The sequence below is a fragment of the Cucurbita pepo genome, chromosome 2 (assembly GCF_057944985.1).
Source record: "Cucurbita pepo subsp. pepo isolate OVF chromosome 2, ASM5794498v1, whole genome shotgun sequence".
NCBI lineage: Eukaryota > Viridiplantae > Streptophyta > Magnoliopsida > Cucurbitales > Cucurbitaceae > Cucurbita > Cucurbita pepo.
In genome coordinates, this window is record NC_141799.1 from 16,051,983 (window position 1) to 16,069,800 (window position 17,818).

Below are 17,818 nucleotides of genomic sequence, written 5' to 3' on the forward strand. Positions count from 1 at the left end.
ATTCGAGCAGAACCAAAAAAAAAAAAAAAAAATCATTTCCATACTTTAAAATGACATGATTGTTCAATTCTCATCCGCTAAAATTCAATTCATTATAAAAAAAAAATAATAATAACATAATAACGTTTAACTATGACAATGACTAGATTCATTTTAAAGTTTGATAGCACAATAAATAATATCAGAATGCAAAAGTACAACTGAAAGACAATACTGCATTGTACTTATTATTTTAAGTGATTGATAAGTTAAATTTAGATGCAAACAGGGAAATATAAACTCAATTTTATCGTTTTTCGTTATTTAAATTATTGAAAACTAACATGAAAAAAATTTGTATTTTTAAACGAAAGGGAATCAAACTCAAAATAAGATTAAACAGACATTTTTTTTTTCTTATATTAAAATTTGTGGGAAGAATCGAATTCGAAACGTACCTTGATTGCACGTATGTTTGGATTCGGGAAGATATGCGACAACGGAACGGGATAAGTATATCCCCGTCCGGGGCAAGCCAACGTGGAAACCATAAAGTTTTAGTTTCAGAAACGGACTGGGGTCCACCACGTCAGCTTGAATTACATTATTCTCTTTCTTGCCTTTTTTTTTTTCAATTTCAATGCTGGGTTTTTCAAAAAGAAGTTGGGTCCAAAAACGGCGAAATGTTAGAAATTGTAGCCGATGATTAGTCGCTTAATTGGCCTAACTTTTAGCTCATTCTCCTTAAAACTCATACTTTAAATTTCAGAAGAGTTTAATTGCATTATTAAATCAATAATTAATGTGTTCAAAGTTAATCCAGATCAGAAATCTCAATTTCATATCATTTAATTATTTTGAATATTTTAAAACATTAGGAAAACATCATATATATATATATATATATATAAATATATATATATATTGTTTATTTGGGCAATAATATATACAAATGGAATACTTCAACATAAATATTATATACAATTGTGAAGCCGGGCAAGCAATCAATAATATTACTAAATAAGCCAAATATCTTTACTTATAAATAAAGACATAAATATCCTCAAACGTCTCATCATTTGAAAACAAAAAATAGGTGAAATAGAAAATTAGTAAATCACATCATAAACTAATATAATGAGACGAGAAAATTACAAAATAAAATATTTACTAAAAATAATATATATTTTTTTATTTATATTTTAAGAGAAAATAAATGAGAGGTTATGTAGCATATTCCTAGTTATAAAGTTATAATTTAATTTTTTAAATCTTCAGATTAATTGGATGATAATAGACAAAAATAATAATAATAATAATAATAATAATAAATTTGTAGGCACAATTTAATTTTACCTATAAATTAAATATACATGTGGGTCTAAGTTTTGAATAAAAAGGGATGTTTTCTTGCATCGAGAATCAATAAAAAGGGAGTAATTTGAATTTTGGGGCTCTCTACATTTGTGAAGGGAAAAGGTTATAAATGTCTTTTAAATTCCATAATCCAAAAATTTGGCTTTTAGAAAATGGTTTATTTATTTATTTATTTATTTATTTTTGGAATTTCCCGTTCTTCTTCTCCATTTTAGCTGACGCCATAACAACCAGTAAACTCTCTCTCTCTTCTTCTTCTTCTTCTCTCTCTACGAAAGTAACGCCGTTTGAACCGGACCACCAATCTATCTCCCCTCAGCAATTTCACCGTTTTCAGTTTCAGCGCTTTATTCGTCTTCTTCTGCTCATTTAACTCTGATTCTAGGGTTCTGATTTCTGATTCCTTCCACAGAACAAGCTTCTTCTTCCTTTTTCTTCATTCCTCATCAATCATCCCTTTTGAATTTGAAGTCTATGACTTCCTCTACTTCTGTGAAGAAGAACTTCTTGCCTCCGGGCCTTGTTTCCAATCTTGAAGATGCTCTTCGCAGCAAAAAGGGCGCCGGTGAACAAGGCGAAGAATCCAAGGATGTTATTGCATCCGCTGAGACTCAATCTCCTACTTCTGATGCCAATCTTGAGGTTTCCGGAACTCAGAAGCCGATTATTCTTGTTACTAACAGCGAAGGAATCGACTCTCCCGGCCTCACTTACCTCATCGAAGGCCTTGTTCGTCAAGGCTCTTACAACGTCCATGTTTGCGCTCCGCAATCGTGAGTTGATGTTCTTTCGTCTTATTGCGGATTGGATTTATCTTTTGGCTATTTAAGCGCTCTTTCAATGTTTGTTGCCTGTTATGGAGATTACTGTCACTTTTTTTGGCATCTTGGTATCTTCGTAATTGAATATTGAACGCTTGTGATTTAAATAGTTCGGAATCTGCGCTGCAGGGACAAATCAGTTTCGAGTCATTCTGTGACTCTTCGAGAAACCGTTGCTGCGACTTCTGCTCAAATTGACGGTGCCACAGCCTATGAAGTTTCGGGTATGAATATTGCTGCGGTTGTCCTTTCATATTATAATTTTTTCAACTGTCTTAACCTGTCGTGAATATGATCAATTTAGATTAAATTTGGGGTTTGTATATTCTCTGATTTCTCCTGTTTGTGTATTATATTTCGTCTGATCTTTTATTTTTTGGTTTAAATAAGTTCAATTCATTAGCCAGAAGCATGGTGTTTATCGCTAACTGATCTAATTTAAAACTTGGTTTCTATTTGGCTATTGGCTGTACACAAACAATCATCCTTTCCTGTAGGCTGAAGAAATTCCAATACCTAATTGCACTCGGTTACTCTTCCTCAGGAACGCCGGCAGATTGTGTCTCCTTAGCATTATCTGGAGCTCTTTTTTCCTGGTCGAAGCCTCTTCTGGTTAGCATTTTTAGATCATAGCAGTGGGGTTTCTAAACCTAATTCAATTATCAGTGACATGTCACGATGATATATTTGATATAAATTTCAGGTCATTAGTGGAATTAACCGGGGATCGAGCTGTGGTCATCACATGTAAGTTCTGTTTGTTATGTGAAGATGTCAGTGTAGACCACAATGTTTTCTTTTTTTTCACAATAATTATCTTTTGGTCCTTTTCCTATAATATGATTTGATCCTTAATCTAGTGCCAAATTTGATTGTTTAAATCTGCCAGGTTTTACTCAGGTGTCGTTGCTGGAGCAAGGGAGGCATTGATTTGTGGTGTACCATCTATATCAATATCTCTGAATTGGTTGGTTGATTTTGTATTTTCCTTATTGAGCTTCACTGCTGCTTAATTATTATCCTTAAAGTCCTTTTTCCTATATTTATTTTACTTCAGGAAGAAGGATCAAAGCCAAGAAAGTGATTTCAAGGACGCTGTTTCAGTCTGTTTGCCTTTGATAAATGCAGCTATCAATGACATAGAAAAGGAAAATTTCCCTAAACGTTGCTCTCTCAACATTGAAATACCTACTTCGCCCCTGAGTAACAAGGTTTTGCACTGTCCTTGTACTTTTTAAAAATTGTTCTAATTATCTTGATGGATAAATATATTCGAAAAATGTTAGTAGGTTGTAATTAGGAATTTGTGGTGCTATTTCGTCTGAATTTACTTCTGCCTGAACTTGAACAGGTGATTTATGATCTTTAGAATGCATAGTTGAGTGGTTTAATCAAATCAACTAGAAGTTAAAAGGAAACCAATTCCCTTGTATCATATAGGGAAAATTAGTTGAGAATCTGATAGACCTAGAATTGACGTGTGCTAAATGTGGTAAATTATGAGTCTGCAATATGCAATATTGTAGACAGTTCCACTTCATATCAACCCTTGCGATGTTGTTCCTCTTTCACTAGTCATTATCTTTTTTCAGTAAGGTCCTTCTATTTTGACAGCTTTAAAAGGTAATGGCTAATTGGCCACTGCTTCGGTTATGGTCAAAGTTACGGCTTTAGTCACACAATCCTTAACTTGTTCCTAAGTAGTCAACCTGCAATGTGGTCTTGTATATTATCTCTAGAAATATTTTTTCAAATCTTTTCCTTTGCCCCAGCTACAATTGTTTTTATTTCTATAATACTTATGCAGCTTTGTCTCAGGGTGTAATTTCTTGCTATTATTGGTCAGTATGGTTGACAAATTTTTTTTTTTTTTTTTTTTTTTTTTTTTTTTTTTTTTGTGACAGGGATTTAAATCAACAAAGCAAAGTGTGTGGAGGTCTACTCTAAACTGGAATGCTGTTTCGGCCAGCAGGTATCCTGCAGGACAGTATATGTCCAATCAGCAAAGTCTTGGTCTTCAGCTTGCACAACTTGGTCGAGATGCCTCTGCTGCTGTAAGGAGCTTCAATAAAACTTGATGCTTCGTCACATTTGGATTCTTTATAAGTAGAGTTATTTGTCGAGTACTTAACATATCGTCTTAACAATTTATATTCTTGAGAAGGAAGCATCTCTGTGCAGTTGGTTTGTTTTTATTGTTTGGAGTAATATATATATATATTTTTTAATTAGGGAGCAGCTCGCCGCTTGACCACACAACGGCAGAATATTGTGGAAATTGAATCAACTGGAGCAGTGGAAAAATCTGGTTCTGATCGGGTGAAGAAGTTCTTCCGAATGGAGGTATTGACTAGAAAATGAATCTTGGATTCAGTTTGAAGAATGCCATTAAGTTTTAACTTCTAGAATTGTGCCCACTTGTTGGAAGCGGAGATGGTGTCGAATAAAATGTGGTTTTGATTCTCTCTCAGCGGCATGCTCATGTGCTGTTTCTGAATTTTTACCCCTAAGCTATTTAGATCTGATAATCGTTTTTTTTTTTTTTTGGTCATACGTCTATCCATAATATCATGAGGAATCACATTTTTTCTACGTGCAGTTTCTGGATAAGGAGCAGGAGGACAAGAACGATGATCTGGATTTTAGAGCCCTTGAAAATGGATTTGTAAGTTGATAACCTTCGACCTCAATTTTGGTACTAAATTTAGCTTAATTTACCTGCCATATCTTTAGTGCTTAACTCCTCCCAGCTAGACACTGTTCTCAGCTGAATGGTATCCTTGCTGATAAGAATCTCCCGTGGGTCCTTGGCTGAAAAGAAACTCAGTTTGCTTTAAGAAGAATCAGCTACACAACTGAAAGCAATCGATAGCCATGTTGAATGATCTATTTTGTTTTTTTTTTCTTTCCAGTACAAGCCCTTCTTTCTGATAAATCTTCTTTTTTTTTTTTTTTTGTCCTTCTCAGATTAACTTTCTTTATTTTTTCCTTTTCATACTTCTGATGAAATAAATTTCCTCTGCCGAACAGGTTGCAATAACCCCCTTTTCCCTCGCCCCCAACATTGGTTTGGACATCCAAACAGCTGCCTCTGATTGGATCTCCACTGCACTTCATCAAGCGCAATAAATCAAATTCCTTTCCGGTAGCAATGATTTGTGTACATCTAAAGTTTGGCTCACTACCCTACATTTTTTTTTTCTTTTATGGGTTTCGCATTTCTGTCAATTGTTTTACCAATTTAGCCAGTTCATTCTGATTACGGCTTTCGTTTCTTCATTGATATTCCCCACCCCCTCGGTCTTGATATATAAATATTCTTAGTATGTAAGTTCCCTATTGATTACTAGAGTGTAGAACAAGAACTTGCTTGCTGCAATCTGTTTGGCATGTTTTATAAAGTGCCAGTTTGTAAACTGCAAGTAGAAATATTGTGGTGGTCAGGTTCGCAATTATTGGTTGGTTCTGTTTCATTTTAATCTCCTACGTTTTCTGTAGTATTTTTATTTTTTGTTTTTTAAACCTGTCCTTTGAGCCTTTGAGGTGTTGCAGAGATTCATTAGCTTGACAATGTTACATCATTAATTTTTGCGAGACGGAACTTGAAGCATATTTGGTAAAATTGTGGTGATGTAAAATAAATTTTTGATTCACCTACTGTTTTGATCTCCTTGTTTCTTCTTTTCATTGCAACAATATTAACACTTGAATTTGAAGTTCTTTCGTGTTCATGTTTGCTTTAAACTTATTTGTTATGTAGCATTCAACGAAGACTTAACATAAGAGGGTCATTTTAAACCTTTTTGAAAAACGGAGGGAGTTTTTATTTTATTTTTATTTTTTTTATTTTAAAAGTTCAAGGATGTTGAAAGAAAACATTAATATTTTCCATCTAGAAATTAAAGATGAGGATAAAGATAAAATAAGAAACTCTTACCGACCATGTATAGGTGGCCATTCATGGTTTGGCTCCATCCGGACAACACAATCGCATCCAAATTTGGAGGCAAATGAAATGAATATTTTAAGGAACTTGGAGACGATCCAAGAAAAAGATATAAGAAATCAACACACTAACACAACACAGGATTCAAAGGCAATGACAACACAGGATTCAAAGGCAATGTTTCTCTCCAACCCTTTCTCGTCTTTCAACACTTTCTCGTCTTTCAACACTTTCTCATCCAGCTGCTTTCCCTACTGAAATGAGCAGCATTGAAAAGTAATAATGAAGTAACAATGAAGTAACAATATAATATGAGCAGAACCAAATACTTACATTATCCCCATAACTTTGGAATTGGCTATAAAACAAACCAAAGAATAGATGGCATCATCAAGTATTCGTATGGTGCACTCTGCACTCCAAAAGCATAGATTACAACTTTTCACTACAGATGCTTTCTTCTTTTTTTTAGGTGAATTTCCATGAGGAAGTTCTATGATACATATACAATTTTTCTATATTTTGGAAATGATTAAAACTCGAGAGAGTACAAATGGATTAAGTTGTGAACTGCTACTCGAGATATCGAGCTATGAACTTGGAGGGCAAGTTCGGGTTGATAAACTCTTTATTCTCATGATTTGGTCTTGAACTTCCTTTGAGCTTTCAAGTCTACTACAATCACAGAGATGTTGTCTTTGCTTCCCTTTTGGAGAGCAAGCATTGAGAGGTAATCTGCTGCAGCTTGTGCAGCTGGGTCAACTCCCATGCCCCGATCCGTGAGCGATGAAGCTCCGTGTTTTTTGTGCCAAAGAAGAATCCGCCTTCGAGCCACTTCGCAGACTTCCTCATTTGTCATCACATCCCACAGGCCATCACTGGCTAAAATAAGACATTCATCTTCTTTCGCTCGAGGAACAAACATGACTTCCGGGTCGGGAATGATCCATGGCTTCAAATATCTATCACCTGTTACATATGTAAAGATTGAGATTATCTAATGTTGATACACAAGCAAAAGCTAAAAGATTTGATCCAAAATGACAACCTACCAATGGATCTTGACATTGCAAGAACTCCGAACACACGATGTCCATTCCACTGGATGACCTTGCCTCCAGACGATTCAATCCGAGCGTATTCATCTTCACGATTTGGCTGTGGAAAAATTATATTTATAAATTAGTTCCTTCACAAAATAGAGGTTGCTCTATCATTCTATATGGGATCGGATGCATAGCATACTTTATGATCGACCGATAGCGCCATCGGTTCTTTGCCACGGCATAGAACAGCTCTAGAATCACCACAGTTTGCAACTATGATGTGTGATGAACAGACCAAGGCAACAACGGCAGTAGAGCCAACAGTTTCCGGGGCAACAGGTTTGAAGCTACCAACTTTTCCTTCTATTTCATCATCCACTCTAACAAAGCAATTGTTAAAGGTTCTCTCCCAATCCTTCTCCCAGTTTTCTCCATTGCTTCCATTATTTAGATTTTGCTTAAACCCTTTAATCTCTTCAGCTAATGCTAAATGTACGCGCTCTCGACAATAGTCCGCAACCTACATGAAATAGAACTTTTCTTGATTCATTCGAGAATAATCTAAAGCTAAGAAAGCAGCAAATTAGCTAAGTGTTTGGTAAAGAAGTGTTACCTGAGAGCCGCCATGTCCATCATAAACACCAAAAAAATGGCTGTTCAGATGTGTTAAACTTTGACCCATTCCATTAAGCATTCCATTTCCCACAAGCATTCTGATAGGAACCTTAGAAAAACAAGGAACCACAGCAATTGCATCCTCCATTTCTGGTCTTCTACCACAAATCGATACCGACCCCCAAAGGGGTACACAATCCCGCTCAAAGACACTCCGAATGCCTTTATGAACACCATCTCCCCCTTTCGATTGGAAAACCACCGCAGGGGCTTTTAGCTCTGACGATGTCGATACTTCTAAATCGGAGCTTACCGTTGCCACGATAAGTTCACTAGTAGGAATCTTCCCTGATTCCACCAAGATAATAGCCTTGGCAACAACATGACCATTACTGACATCTCCAATCTTGACAACTTCTTGTACATTAAGATTAGAACCACCATCAATAGCAAACAACCCATCATCTATCATTTCATCAGGGTCACCCATAGTAGATAAGGTAGCATCTTCCTTATCGACAGTCAAACTTACGCCATTCGTCGGCAACAACCCCCAAAAACCGTCTCGACCTTGACTACTATCACTTGGTTGCGACACGGTTATGCTATCGACTATACCACTAAAACCATGGCAACTACCATTACTAATAGGACCCGAGTCAGCGGTCGATGCAGAGAACAAATTTACCTTGTCTGTCACCAACTTTAGCCGCGTAAATTCAACATGGCTAGGACTTCCTGATGTATCAGACTTTGGATTGCCTAAACTAAGGGTCAAAGAAACAGAAGAAGGCATCTCTTCCATCATTCTTCACTAATCCTTCAGATAATCTATGTATCTATCTATCATCCAATTTCTTTCACTATCATAACATTTTAGCAATCAAACTTGACATAAACTAGGCTGGTTTAACCTCTAACACAAACCCACAACGTTTCAACCAAAAATCAAATGGCAGATTCTGAATAGTGTAAGCTCAAAACAAGCAGAACAAAAAGCAGCCACCAAAAATCCTTAGATCTATTTAGGAACAGTGGATCTAAGCTTGCAATAATTTAAATTCAATCAATGACAAAACAACAAATTCCACCAAAAAACTTCATCAAATTCTTCCCCCTTCTGATAAGAACAGCCAACTATCAACAATCTTTTCTCCGCTATCAGTTCTTATATACACAAGAGTATGAGAAACGAGTATCTCTAACATTTATCCAAGTGGAAGGATGTAAATCAAAGTGAAATCACAAGTGGATGGATCTAAAACAAAGCGAAATCACAAGAAATCCCCAAAAGGGTTCGCCTCTTTTTTCTCATAAAACTTCAGAGTTTCCTGGATCCAAGGCAACCCATCAAAATCCGATCCAAACCCACGAATCTTCTTCTACCAAAACCTTCCTTCCTTCTTCTTATTTAAAACCAAAACGCCAAAACCCACACGGAAATGAACTAGAACGAAAGGTTTGAAGATCCCATTAGAACAAAAAGAGCAAGAAATTAGGCAAAATAGCAATAGAAGAGAAGAAGAAGATGAACAACGATTAGTTTCCCACCAGTTGAAAGTGTAGGAGTAGAATCCAGAGCTCTATAATGACTTTGATTCTATATTTATCCTCTCTTTCACGAGAGAGAGAGAGAGAGAGAGAGAGAGAGAGAGGGAGAGAGAGAAAATGATGGGAAATTTTAAAAATTCTTTTTTAATAATAATTAGGAGGAAAAAGGATTGATTTTTGTTTATAAAAAAATGGGTGAGTTTTTGATTTGGGAAAATGCAGATCCATTGAAGGACACGTATGGAGAATAAAAGTAATTAGGTTGCATTGTTGAAAGCAGTCCGCGACAGAAAAATGCTCGATTCATACCACCAAAGGATTATTAACTCATGGATCTTTCATGAGAAAAGCCACGTGTCCACATACTTTCCTATTCCTTTTTGTGGAAAATTTTAAAAATTAAAAATAAAAAAAAAAACAGAAAAGTCCACTGGGGACCAATCATGTCGATGGCGTATGGACCTGTCAAAAAGGAGGGTCGTTTGGGCAAATGCCACGTGGACAACTTTGCTTTGTCATTCACAAACGCCTCCTTTTTTCTTCTTCATCTTCTCCCCTACTCTCACGTAACAACAAACCTAATATATTTCTTTTTTAGAAATAATCAATCAGAATGGCGGTGCTAAATTAATTCTTTTTTCTTTTTTTTTTCTACATAATATATGTGTATAAAGAAAAAGGGAATTACATGCATTATTTTATTTTATTTTATTTCTTTTTTATGTCAGTTCTTTTGGATTGGATGAATCTGAGTTTAGTTGAGAGATCTTGATACCCTCAATCAAATTCATGTTGTTTTATATGATTTCCATCTATGAATTGAATTATTCATAGGTTGATTTTACTATCTAAGTTCGATTATTTTATAAAAGATTGTAATTTGTGTAACTTGTGATCGATTCGGTCTATGGGTTATGTTATAAACTCGGGGGTCTACATAATTTATACAAAATTTCATATATTTTGTACCTATCAAGCTTAGAATGATTCTCCCTTCCACCTATATGTATACTCTTTTTTCCTTTTTGAAGAAAAAGAAAAAGGAGGGTTCAACTTTATTTGTTTGAGCTCATTCATGATTGTGCAGCTTTAGATATAAATTCTATTTGTGAGTAAAATTTGGAATGTGAGAGATTGGCGTTTAAAGCATTATCTTCTAGTTTTTCAACTAAATTAATTGGCACACATTTTGATGTAGCTCAAATGCATGAATCCCATCGCCCCCCATTCGCACCAAAATCTCCTTTGGGGAGTGAAACTCTGCCATCCAACTTGCAAGACTTCATACTTTCGGCTTCTAATTCATCAAACTTTATGTCACAATGAGGCAAACCGACGGAGAACTTCAAGCTCGATTCTCTGCATCAACTCATCAAACTTATATCTGCAGTTTCAGTTACAGATGAATGGGTTACAATAAAACGAAAAGCTCTAGTATCAGAGAACTTACAACCGGGGCAGGTCGATTGAGATATCGTATATCAGATCACTTACAACCGGGCGAGATCTATAGAGATAACGTATATCAGATCGAAAGGAACTGTTGGCTTTAGAAAAAAAAAAAAAAGCTTAGATCATTCCAATAAGAGTTTAGACACATTTCTATCTCCCAGCTCTTCACAAATTACCTTATTAGAAGATGGGAAATAGATGGAAGCAATTGACTATATTATCAGCCAATGAAACGTACAAAAAAAATCCTCTTTGTCTATCCGTTATTGATATGAAAATCAACCAATCGAGGGTATGTGGCCGGTTTAGAACGAAAAATGAATTACATCCTAGATTCGTTTTGAAGTTGAATTCCTCAACAATGACTATATACCTTATTTCTGTAGTCTATATGCAAACTTCAAATCTCCTTGGTTACGAAAAAGGAGACTAAGGATAAAACTGATGCTGAAAATAATTTGAAAAGAGAGCTGAGGTCGAGTTCATATCTTTCCATATGACTGCTTATGTGACAAAACGATAATTTGTTTGATGAGAACTGGAGAAGTCGATCAATCTATAGCAACATTGATTCAGGATTCTCGATGTAGCCCTTGAAGGCTTTGAGCCATTCCGCACCAATTGCCCCTGAACAAACAATGAAGAAAACAATGTAACATAATGCGCTTACACTTCTCATTCAAATTATATAGAATCTTAAACGACTTCAGGTCAGATTTCTGTAATGTTTCTACCATCAATAACGCGATGATCACAGCTCAACGTGACAGACATGAAGGAAGCAAACTTGAATTCTTCAGCGCCTGATCCTGGTATGACCCTCTTCTCGGCTGGCTCAAGATTATGTGTGAATGGTGGTTAATAATTTTTTAGAGCAAAGAAAAAATGAAAAATACTTCGATATCCAGAATGACAAAGGGTCCGCATACCAGAGCCAACAGCAAGAATGCCCGACTGTGGAGGGTTGATAATGGCACAAAATTGTTTGATGCCAAATGGACCTCCCAAGTTGGACACAGTAAAAGTGCCTCCCTACAAAAGGATTAAACTACTGATTAAAATCCCTAAACCATGAAAAAAAAAATTAAAAAAATCTTGTCCTACGCATCAAAACAACATTCCACCTCATAATCTTCTGGTTTTAAAGTGTTCTCTCTCGCTTTCTGCGCCAATTTCTTGACCTCCTCAGAAATACTAGATAAACCTTTCTTGTCGGCGTCCTGTAAAATACACGAACTCAAATCTTCTATAAAATGGTTATAAAAGCCTAATATTTCACCAGCATCTACAAAGACAACTACTGACCCTGATAACTGGAACATAGAGTCCGTTGTCAGTCTGCACTGCAACATTAATATTCACGTTGTGATACCTGGATGAGTGGACCAAGAAAGAAATTCACATCACAATGTGGTAATGAAAATAAGCAAATATCAATTATTCTTATAGCTTACTGTCTAATATAATTGTCCGTCCATGAACTGTTGCATTGAGGGACTTTCCTAAGAGCCAAGGCAGCAGCCTGCAGCAACGTTCTTACTTAGATTAAAATGATTTTTTAAAGAAAAAGGGTGGGTTTGGATAGAAAGGTTGTCGAGCACTGTTCCTCTATTTCCTTTACCCATAAGAAATAAGAACTTCCAAACATTCAAATCACTTGGGAAACAACTAAAATACAAAACGCCAATCAAGTACTTCACATCAAGCAGAGAATGGAAAGGAAGGAAGGTACTAAAAGTTTTAGGCATACTGCTTTCAGTTTTTTTTCTTTTCAAGCAAAAAAGAAGGGGAAAAAAGGCAAAGGTCCTAGGAAAATGATAAGACAAATTAACATTTAAAAGTTCAAACTGATGATATGCTTCGGTACAATCGAACTACATACCCAGTTATATAATGCCTTTAAAATACCTTAATAACAAGATCATTAACAGATAACCTCTTTCCACCAGATGCTTCTTGTAATGCATTTAGCTGGTTTCTCAAACTACAAAGAGAACAACAGCTCATTAAGTTAAATCTTTGGTTAATATTTAGCTGCAAAAGGTATGGAGAAATTACTTACTCCATGAGCCTGTCAACGCATGCATCTACGGATAAATAATAATGAGGAATGGTTTGCTTTGAGAACAGTAATCGTGATGCTGTAACCTGTTAAAATTTTGAAAACATTAGCTCGGGGAAACATGCACCAAATTGGAGTATTTAGGAGGTATTGTCTATCAATCCAATAAAAACAATTTGAATCTGAAAATGGAGATGCCACTAACAGAGCATATAACAAATACAAGTAATTTATTAATAGAACATCCTAACAGTTGAAAGGTGTAGAGACTGACATAAGCAAACACACAATTGCAGTACTAGTGTGTTATTGGAACATGTGCAAGCTTGTATGTGTTGCTAAAGAAAAAGGAAACAAAGAGACTGACAACATAGACGAAGGCACCGCAGAGTGAAATGGCACCATATTACACTAAAAGCTGCCAGAAAATACCAAGAAATCCTATTATCATGTAGTGTATGGGGTGAGAGGGATGGGGAGAGGGGGTGGCGGACCTTTCTTATTTGAGTATGTGGGACATCACTGTAATCCAATGGTGCACCTGCTGCATCCTTGGCTTTGGGAGCTGTGGTTGATTCCTTACCACGTGAAGCTAGAGACATAAGGTAAAAGATATTAATGGGCCACAATTTAACAAAAGAAACATATTAATGGGTATGTAGACAACAGAGATATTCACGGTAACTTAAATATAAACAAATATTAACAGATAGAAGACAATAGAACAATAATTAATAAACTGTCGGAACCACTGCCCAGCATAAAGAAAATGAGTTACCCAAGTAATCTTCTATGTCAGCCTTTACAATGCTCCCATCAGGACCTGTTCCTTTGACACTTGAAATGGGTACCTACACTCAGAAAATTTAAACTATAAACAACAAGAAATTACAAATATAAGTTTCCAAATTTTAATTCAGAAAGACATTCTCCAACAAACATTGTTATCTTCTGCTAATTTTCTCGCCAGAGGACTAGCAAAAATACGCTCTCCATCAGAAGCAGGGCCCTGCTTAACAGTCTTTGGCTCGGGTGAACGAACTGGTTCCTCAACTGCTTCTTTCTTGGGTGAGCTAGGGGCAGATGACTCAGCAGCTGCAGCACCAGCACCAGAACTTGATGAAGTGGGTTCATAATCTTTAAACTTCGCTATATCCTCTTCATCTTCAACAGTAACGGCAATTACCTAAAGAAGAATGTTTGTGTCAACCACATAAAATGCAGAAAACAAAATGTCCATACGCCTCTATTTAGAGATATAGCTTACAATGATGGTCATTGCCATCATACGGCAATCACTCCTTTTCCCCTTCTAGTTTTCACAGAGGTACGAGGGAAAGAGAACTAACAGAAAGCAATATCAATACCTCGCCAACTTTAATTTCCTTTGCTCCGTCTCCATGAATTATCTTGGCAAGATAACCTTCCTCCATGCATTCCATTTCCACTGTTGCTTTATCCTTCAATTATGCAGAATCAGAAATTATCGAGCAATATTCCTACAACTAAAAGGCAGTAAAAAACTACTTTCAACTTCCGACTGCAGAAAGGTATTAGAATATACTGTTTCAACTTCACAAAGCACTTCCCCAGGAGAAAGTTTATCTCCCTCTTTTTTCAACCACCTTGCAATGTTGCCCTGCATAACAAAGAGAACAACTTAGCATTTATTTAACAATAAATTATTCAACCAGGTTGGTGAGCCTAAGCTACCTCTGTCATCGTAGGGGAAAGCGAAGGCATTCCAATCTCTTGATGTGGGGGAAGACCTGAAGCATGTTGCATGATTCTAAGTAAAATGCATATATAAAGAAAATTTTCCTCAGGAAGTTAAGATGAGCATGAAATATATCGTTGATAATAATACTGTAACAGATTAGAAACGAAGGACATTAATTCTTAAACACAAAAACTAACAAAACATTTATAGGTACAAATTTATTTAAAATTATAGATTTTTAGTTTGTATCTCCGTGGGAGTTAGAGTGGATATTTCTGCAAAAAACACATATAACCCACTTGCCATCTAGAAACATTTGAGAGAAGAAAATAATCAGAACAAAATTTAACACAAAAGACAATTCCATCACTGACAAGAATATAGTTAGAGTTGTTTCTAATGGAAAATGGAAGTATACAAATACTATATGTTTTTTGACAAGTCAAAATCTTGCTATATGCGCAGATCATCAATTAAAAAGAATAAAACAAATTCATGCATGTCTGCAGAATGAAACAAGAATATAAGACCACATAATGTACCTGAGCCAGAGGAAAAACCTCTCTTTGATTTTGTCAGTGAACTGCTGTGGGGGAAAATAAGACACATCAGGTACTTTGGTCATGATCAAATTATAGCCCTAGCACCCTACCTTACAAACAAATGCACAGACGGATATATAAATGAGTTTGCAGGTGTGTGTGTGTGTGTGTGTGTACATGTTGTGTGTTTAGATACTAACCCAGAAAAAGGATTCCCAATACTGGTTGTCGTCATTGAAACACCTCTATTACATTGGAGAAAGTGCGGTCTCTACAAAGAGAAGAGCACAATTCAACACAAAACAAGTTACACCAGAAGTTATCATGCACGTGGTAGCAAGTGACAAGCTATAGCAGAAAATGGAAGAAATTATGACAATAACATTTCAGTCAGCTAAAAACTCAGATTGATTACTTCCTGAACAGGCAAAGTGGTGGTTACAACTCACGTTGTTAAAGTTGACAAGGTTCCTAATTGCCCCTTTTTGGGAAGACTGGTAACCGCGGCCCTGGATCTTCCAAATTTCTGTAAAACAGCGACCTTTGTTAGGGTAACTTCAATAGTCAGCTTCCGGAAGCACTCAATTTAAAACAGTAAAGAATAATTGAGACGATAATACATCTCGTTAAACTAACCCAAAAAAATTCTGATTAAACACAGCAATTGAATACCAAAAAGTAATCAAGCACAGTTCTTAAAAACTTCAGATGAGTTCCAAAAATGCCCTTGTGAAGGAGTTGGCAATAGACTCTCAAAATAACAAACCTGTCTCACCATGAACAACTGCTTACCATCTTTTTTGACAATAGAGGACTGCAAATCCTCTGAAAACCAGCGAACGGCACTTGCTTGCCGAAGTAACTTTGGAGCACCTCTTAACTGCACGAATAACATGAATGGGTTAAAATTTCTGGTTAACACCGGGAAAATTTGCCTAACCCCTTGTAAGAAGACACAGTTTCATGAAAATAAAGTGAATCAAAGGAAGTAAAAAGTACAAAGAGACCTGTATAAATACAGGCATGGAAGATGTGTAAGAAATTTCCTAGTCACATTGGCAAATATAATTTAAGCATTTAAATGAAACAAATGATGCCACGTTTAGTTTATGAACGTTCATCCAATGGCTTGTCAGTATGTAATGACCAATCAATCAACAGGAAATGTCTTCCTTGGCTTTGAGTAATGGACGTGATATAACTTTTCGACATAATTTTACAACAGAGAGATCAATGGTGCCTGAGATAATAAATCAACATAAAGTTTAACTGTACACCAATGAGCATGAGTAACTGTTCAATCCCATAATAATAGATAAAGAAACCCCCTTGAGCTAAGACTTAGATCCAGCATGAAGGATTAAAACTAATAACCAACTTCCCCCCACCCCACCGCATCCCACGCCAAAAAGAAGCGAAAACCAAATATACAACCAGCCCCGTAAGCTTATTTGTGGAACCAGCACTATGAGGATCGCTAAGGTCCAATTGCACGAGGAATGGAAAATGAAGAAAGAAAATAAGAGGACCATAGAGAACCGTACAAAAACCAAAAGCACTATTAAAATGAAACACCCATTAGAAATTTAAAGAGTTCATGAATAAATGGTTTAATTATGGCTTGGAACTGCATAAGATATTGATCTTCTCCCATTCAACAGAGCATTTAGATTTTGTGGGCAATACCATTAAAAGTCTATGCGAACTTAACAACCTCGAAACAAAGTAACAGCGCTCCTGTTTGTGCAACATGCATAGGACACACAAAACGAAGCTTACACCCGGAACGATTCAGAAATAAATTAATTCCATAATCAAATTAGAAACAGATGAATAAATACGTCACAGGGTAAGGAAGTGCTGAGATATTCGCATTGAACCTCACCTTTTTCGAATGGTTGACAATTTGCGATGCATAACCCATATTGTCTGGCGCAAACTACACAGAAATAAGTCGTCCAAGAACAAATGGAGATCGATCTGCAGCTGAGATGATGAACAAAAAGTTCCAAATAAAATTAAAATTGGAAGTACGAAGAACTTAGGGTACGGTTCAATAGCAGATCTCTGACACCAATTCTATTCAGCTTGATTCACGTTGAGGCATTTCTTTTTTCTGCTAGTTTTCCTTTATTTCTTTTCCTCCGCATGTTAGGTGACAACTAGGAGTCTGCACGGTTCAATTCGATCTGGTTTTGACCAAACACCAGTGATCAAATCGAACCACTCAATTCTCAAAAATTCTAAACCGATAAATTTTAGATTTACTTTTACTTTTAGCCGCCGACAACAGTGTGGCGGCTACCCTCGGGAAGCAAACGGCCGCCGCCGACCGAAGAGTGAGACCAAAGAGAGTGCAGTTGAGCGACTTACCGTGTGGAGTGGCACGGTTGCCAGCGGAGAATATGACCGTCACCGGCGAAAAGTGGGGCGGCTGCAGAGTGTAATTGAGAGGAGAGTGAGAAGGATAAAATGGAGATCAAAGACCGAGGGAACTGGAGAAATAGAGAAGGGGCGGGCTGGAAGCCGAACCGATTTTGTCTAAAATGGCCGGTTGGGACCGGTCGCCTCAGATCGATTCGGTTTAAATTATTCAAAAGCCAAAAGTAATGGAGCCGATTGTTAGGCCGGGCTTTACTTATATAGGCAATTGGAATTTTACTTTTTGTTTTTCTCAACATACTTGGAAACCTTTCTTTTTTTTTTT

At 36.4% G+C, this 17,818-nt stretch overlaps 3 protein-coding genes across 7 annotated transcripts; 1 reads left to right on the top strand and 2 right to left on the bottom strand.

Moving 5' to 3' along the window:
• Positions 1 to 1,575: 1,575 nt before the first annotated feature.
• Positions 1,576 to 5,656, top strand: LOC111788012 (uncharacterized). Its single transcript, XM_023668147.2, has 10 exons — positions 1,576 to 2,129; positions 2,307 to 2,401; positions 2,722 to 2,789; positions 2,881 to 2,924; positions 3,067 to 3,144; positions 3,235 to 3,388; positions 4,082 to 4,231; positions 4,410 to 4,520; positions 4,777 to 4,842; positions 5,208 to 5,656. Exons 1-10 carry the CDS (start codon positions 1,831 to 1,833, stop codon positions 5,304 to 5,306), a joined length of 1,164 nt encoding a protein of 387 aa, XP_023523915.1. The 5' UTR covers positions 1,576 to 1,830; the 3' UTR covers positions 5,307 to 5,656.
• A 779-nt stretch (positions 5,657 to 6,435) lies between these two features.
• On the bottom strand, positions 6,436 to 9,581 carry LOC111788013 (protein phosphatase 2C 16-like). The gene is made up of 4 exons (XM_023668148.2): positions 7,783 to 9,581; positions 7,369 to 7,689; positions 7,176 to 7,281; positions 6,436 to 7,092 (listed from the first exon to the last, which is right to left on the bottom strand). The coding sequence occupies exons 1-4, from the start codon at positions 8,590 to 8,592 to the stop codon at positions 6,758 to 6,760; spliced, it is 1,572 nt and encodes a 523-aa protein (XP_023523916.2). The 5' UTR covers positions 8,593 to 9,581; the 3' UTR covers positions 6,436 to 6,757.
• An 830-nt stretch (positions 9,582 to 10,411) lies between these two features.
• Positions 10,412 to 17,623, bottom strand: LOC111789328 (dihydrolipoyllysine-residue acetyltransferase component 2 of pyruvate dehydrogenase complex, mitochondrial). Of its 5 annotated transcripts, none has more exons than XR_015419975.1 (22): positions 17,485 to 17,587; positions 16,997 to 17,300; positions 15,904 to 15,991; positions 15,561 to 15,637; positions 15,312 to 15,382; positions 15,112 to 15,155; positions 14,563 to 14,618; positions 14,414 to 14,488; positions 14,217 to 14,309; positions 13,790 to 14,035; positions 13,628 to 13,700; positions 13,344 to 13,441; positions 12,850 to 12,935; positions 12,696 to 12,771; positions 12,242 to 12,309; positions 12,093 to 12,159; positions 11,912 to 12,007; positions 11,717 to 11,819; positions 11,522 to 11,617; positions 11,161 to 11,414; positions 10,786 to 10,842; positions 10,412 to 10,694 (listed from the first exon to the last, which is right to left on the bottom strand). XR_015419975.1 is itself a non-coding variant. In XM_023670052.2 (20 exons), the coding sequence occupies exons 2-20, from the start codon at positions 17,033 to 17,035 to the stop codon at positions 11,344 to 11,346; spliced, it is 1,623 nt and encodes a 540-aa protein (XP_023525820.1). In that variant the 5' UTR covers positions 17,036 to 17,097; positions 17,485 to 17,623; the 3' UTR covers positions 10,983 to 11,343. The 5 variants fall into 5 exon arrangements, 3 of the variants coding, with proteins under 3 accessions (XP_023525820.1, XP_086977795.1, XP_086977794.1); XR_015419976.1 differs by having other exon boundaries at positions 10,412 to 10,712; XM_023670052.2 differs by lacking the exons at positions 10,412 to 10,694; positions 10,786 to 10,842 and having other exon boundaries at positions 10,983 to 11,414; positions 16,997 to 17,097; positions 17,485 to 17,623.
• Between the last annotated feature and the right edge of the window lie 195 nt (positions 17,624 to 17,818).

Bases quoted from the DNA above. Each gene is read 5' to 3' on its own strand.
- LOC111788013 (XM_023668148.2), bottom strand. From the start codon at position 8,592: ATGATGGAAGAGATGCCTTCTTCTGTTTCTTTGACCCTTAGTTTAGGC. The intron at 7,690-7,782 runs GTAACACTTCTT...TATTTCATGTAG, and splicing joins ATGGACATGGCGGCTCTCAG to GTTGCGGACTATTGTCGAGA. The intron at 7,093-7,175 runs GTAGGTTGTCAT...CATATGTAACAG, and splicing joins TGCAATGTCAAGATCCATTG to GTGATAGATATTTGAAGCCA.
- LOC111789328 (XM_023670052.2), bottom strand. From the start codon at position 17,035: ATGGGTTATGCATCGCAAATTGTCAACCATTCGAAAAAG. The intron at 13,701-13,789 runs GTTTGTTGGAGA...TTCTGAGTGTAG, and splicing joins AATTAGCAGAAGATAACAAT to GTACCCATTTCAAGTGTCAA. The intron at 12,936-13,343 runs GTCCGCCACCCC...AAATTTTAACAG, and splicing joins CACATACTCAAATAAGAAAG to GTTACAGCATCACGATTACT.
- LOC111788012 (XM_023668147.2), top strand. From the start codon at position 1,831: ATGACTTCCTCTACTTCTGTGAAGAAGAACTTCTTGCCTCCGGGCCTT. The intron at 4,521-4,776 runs GTATTGACTAGA...TTCTACGTGCAG, and splicing joins AGAAGTTCTTCCGAATGGAG to TTTCTGGATAAGGAGCAGGA. The intron at 4,843-5,207 runs GTAAGTTGATAA...TCTGCCGAACAG, and splicing joins GAGCCCTTGAAAATGGATTT to GTTGCAATAACCCCCTTTTC.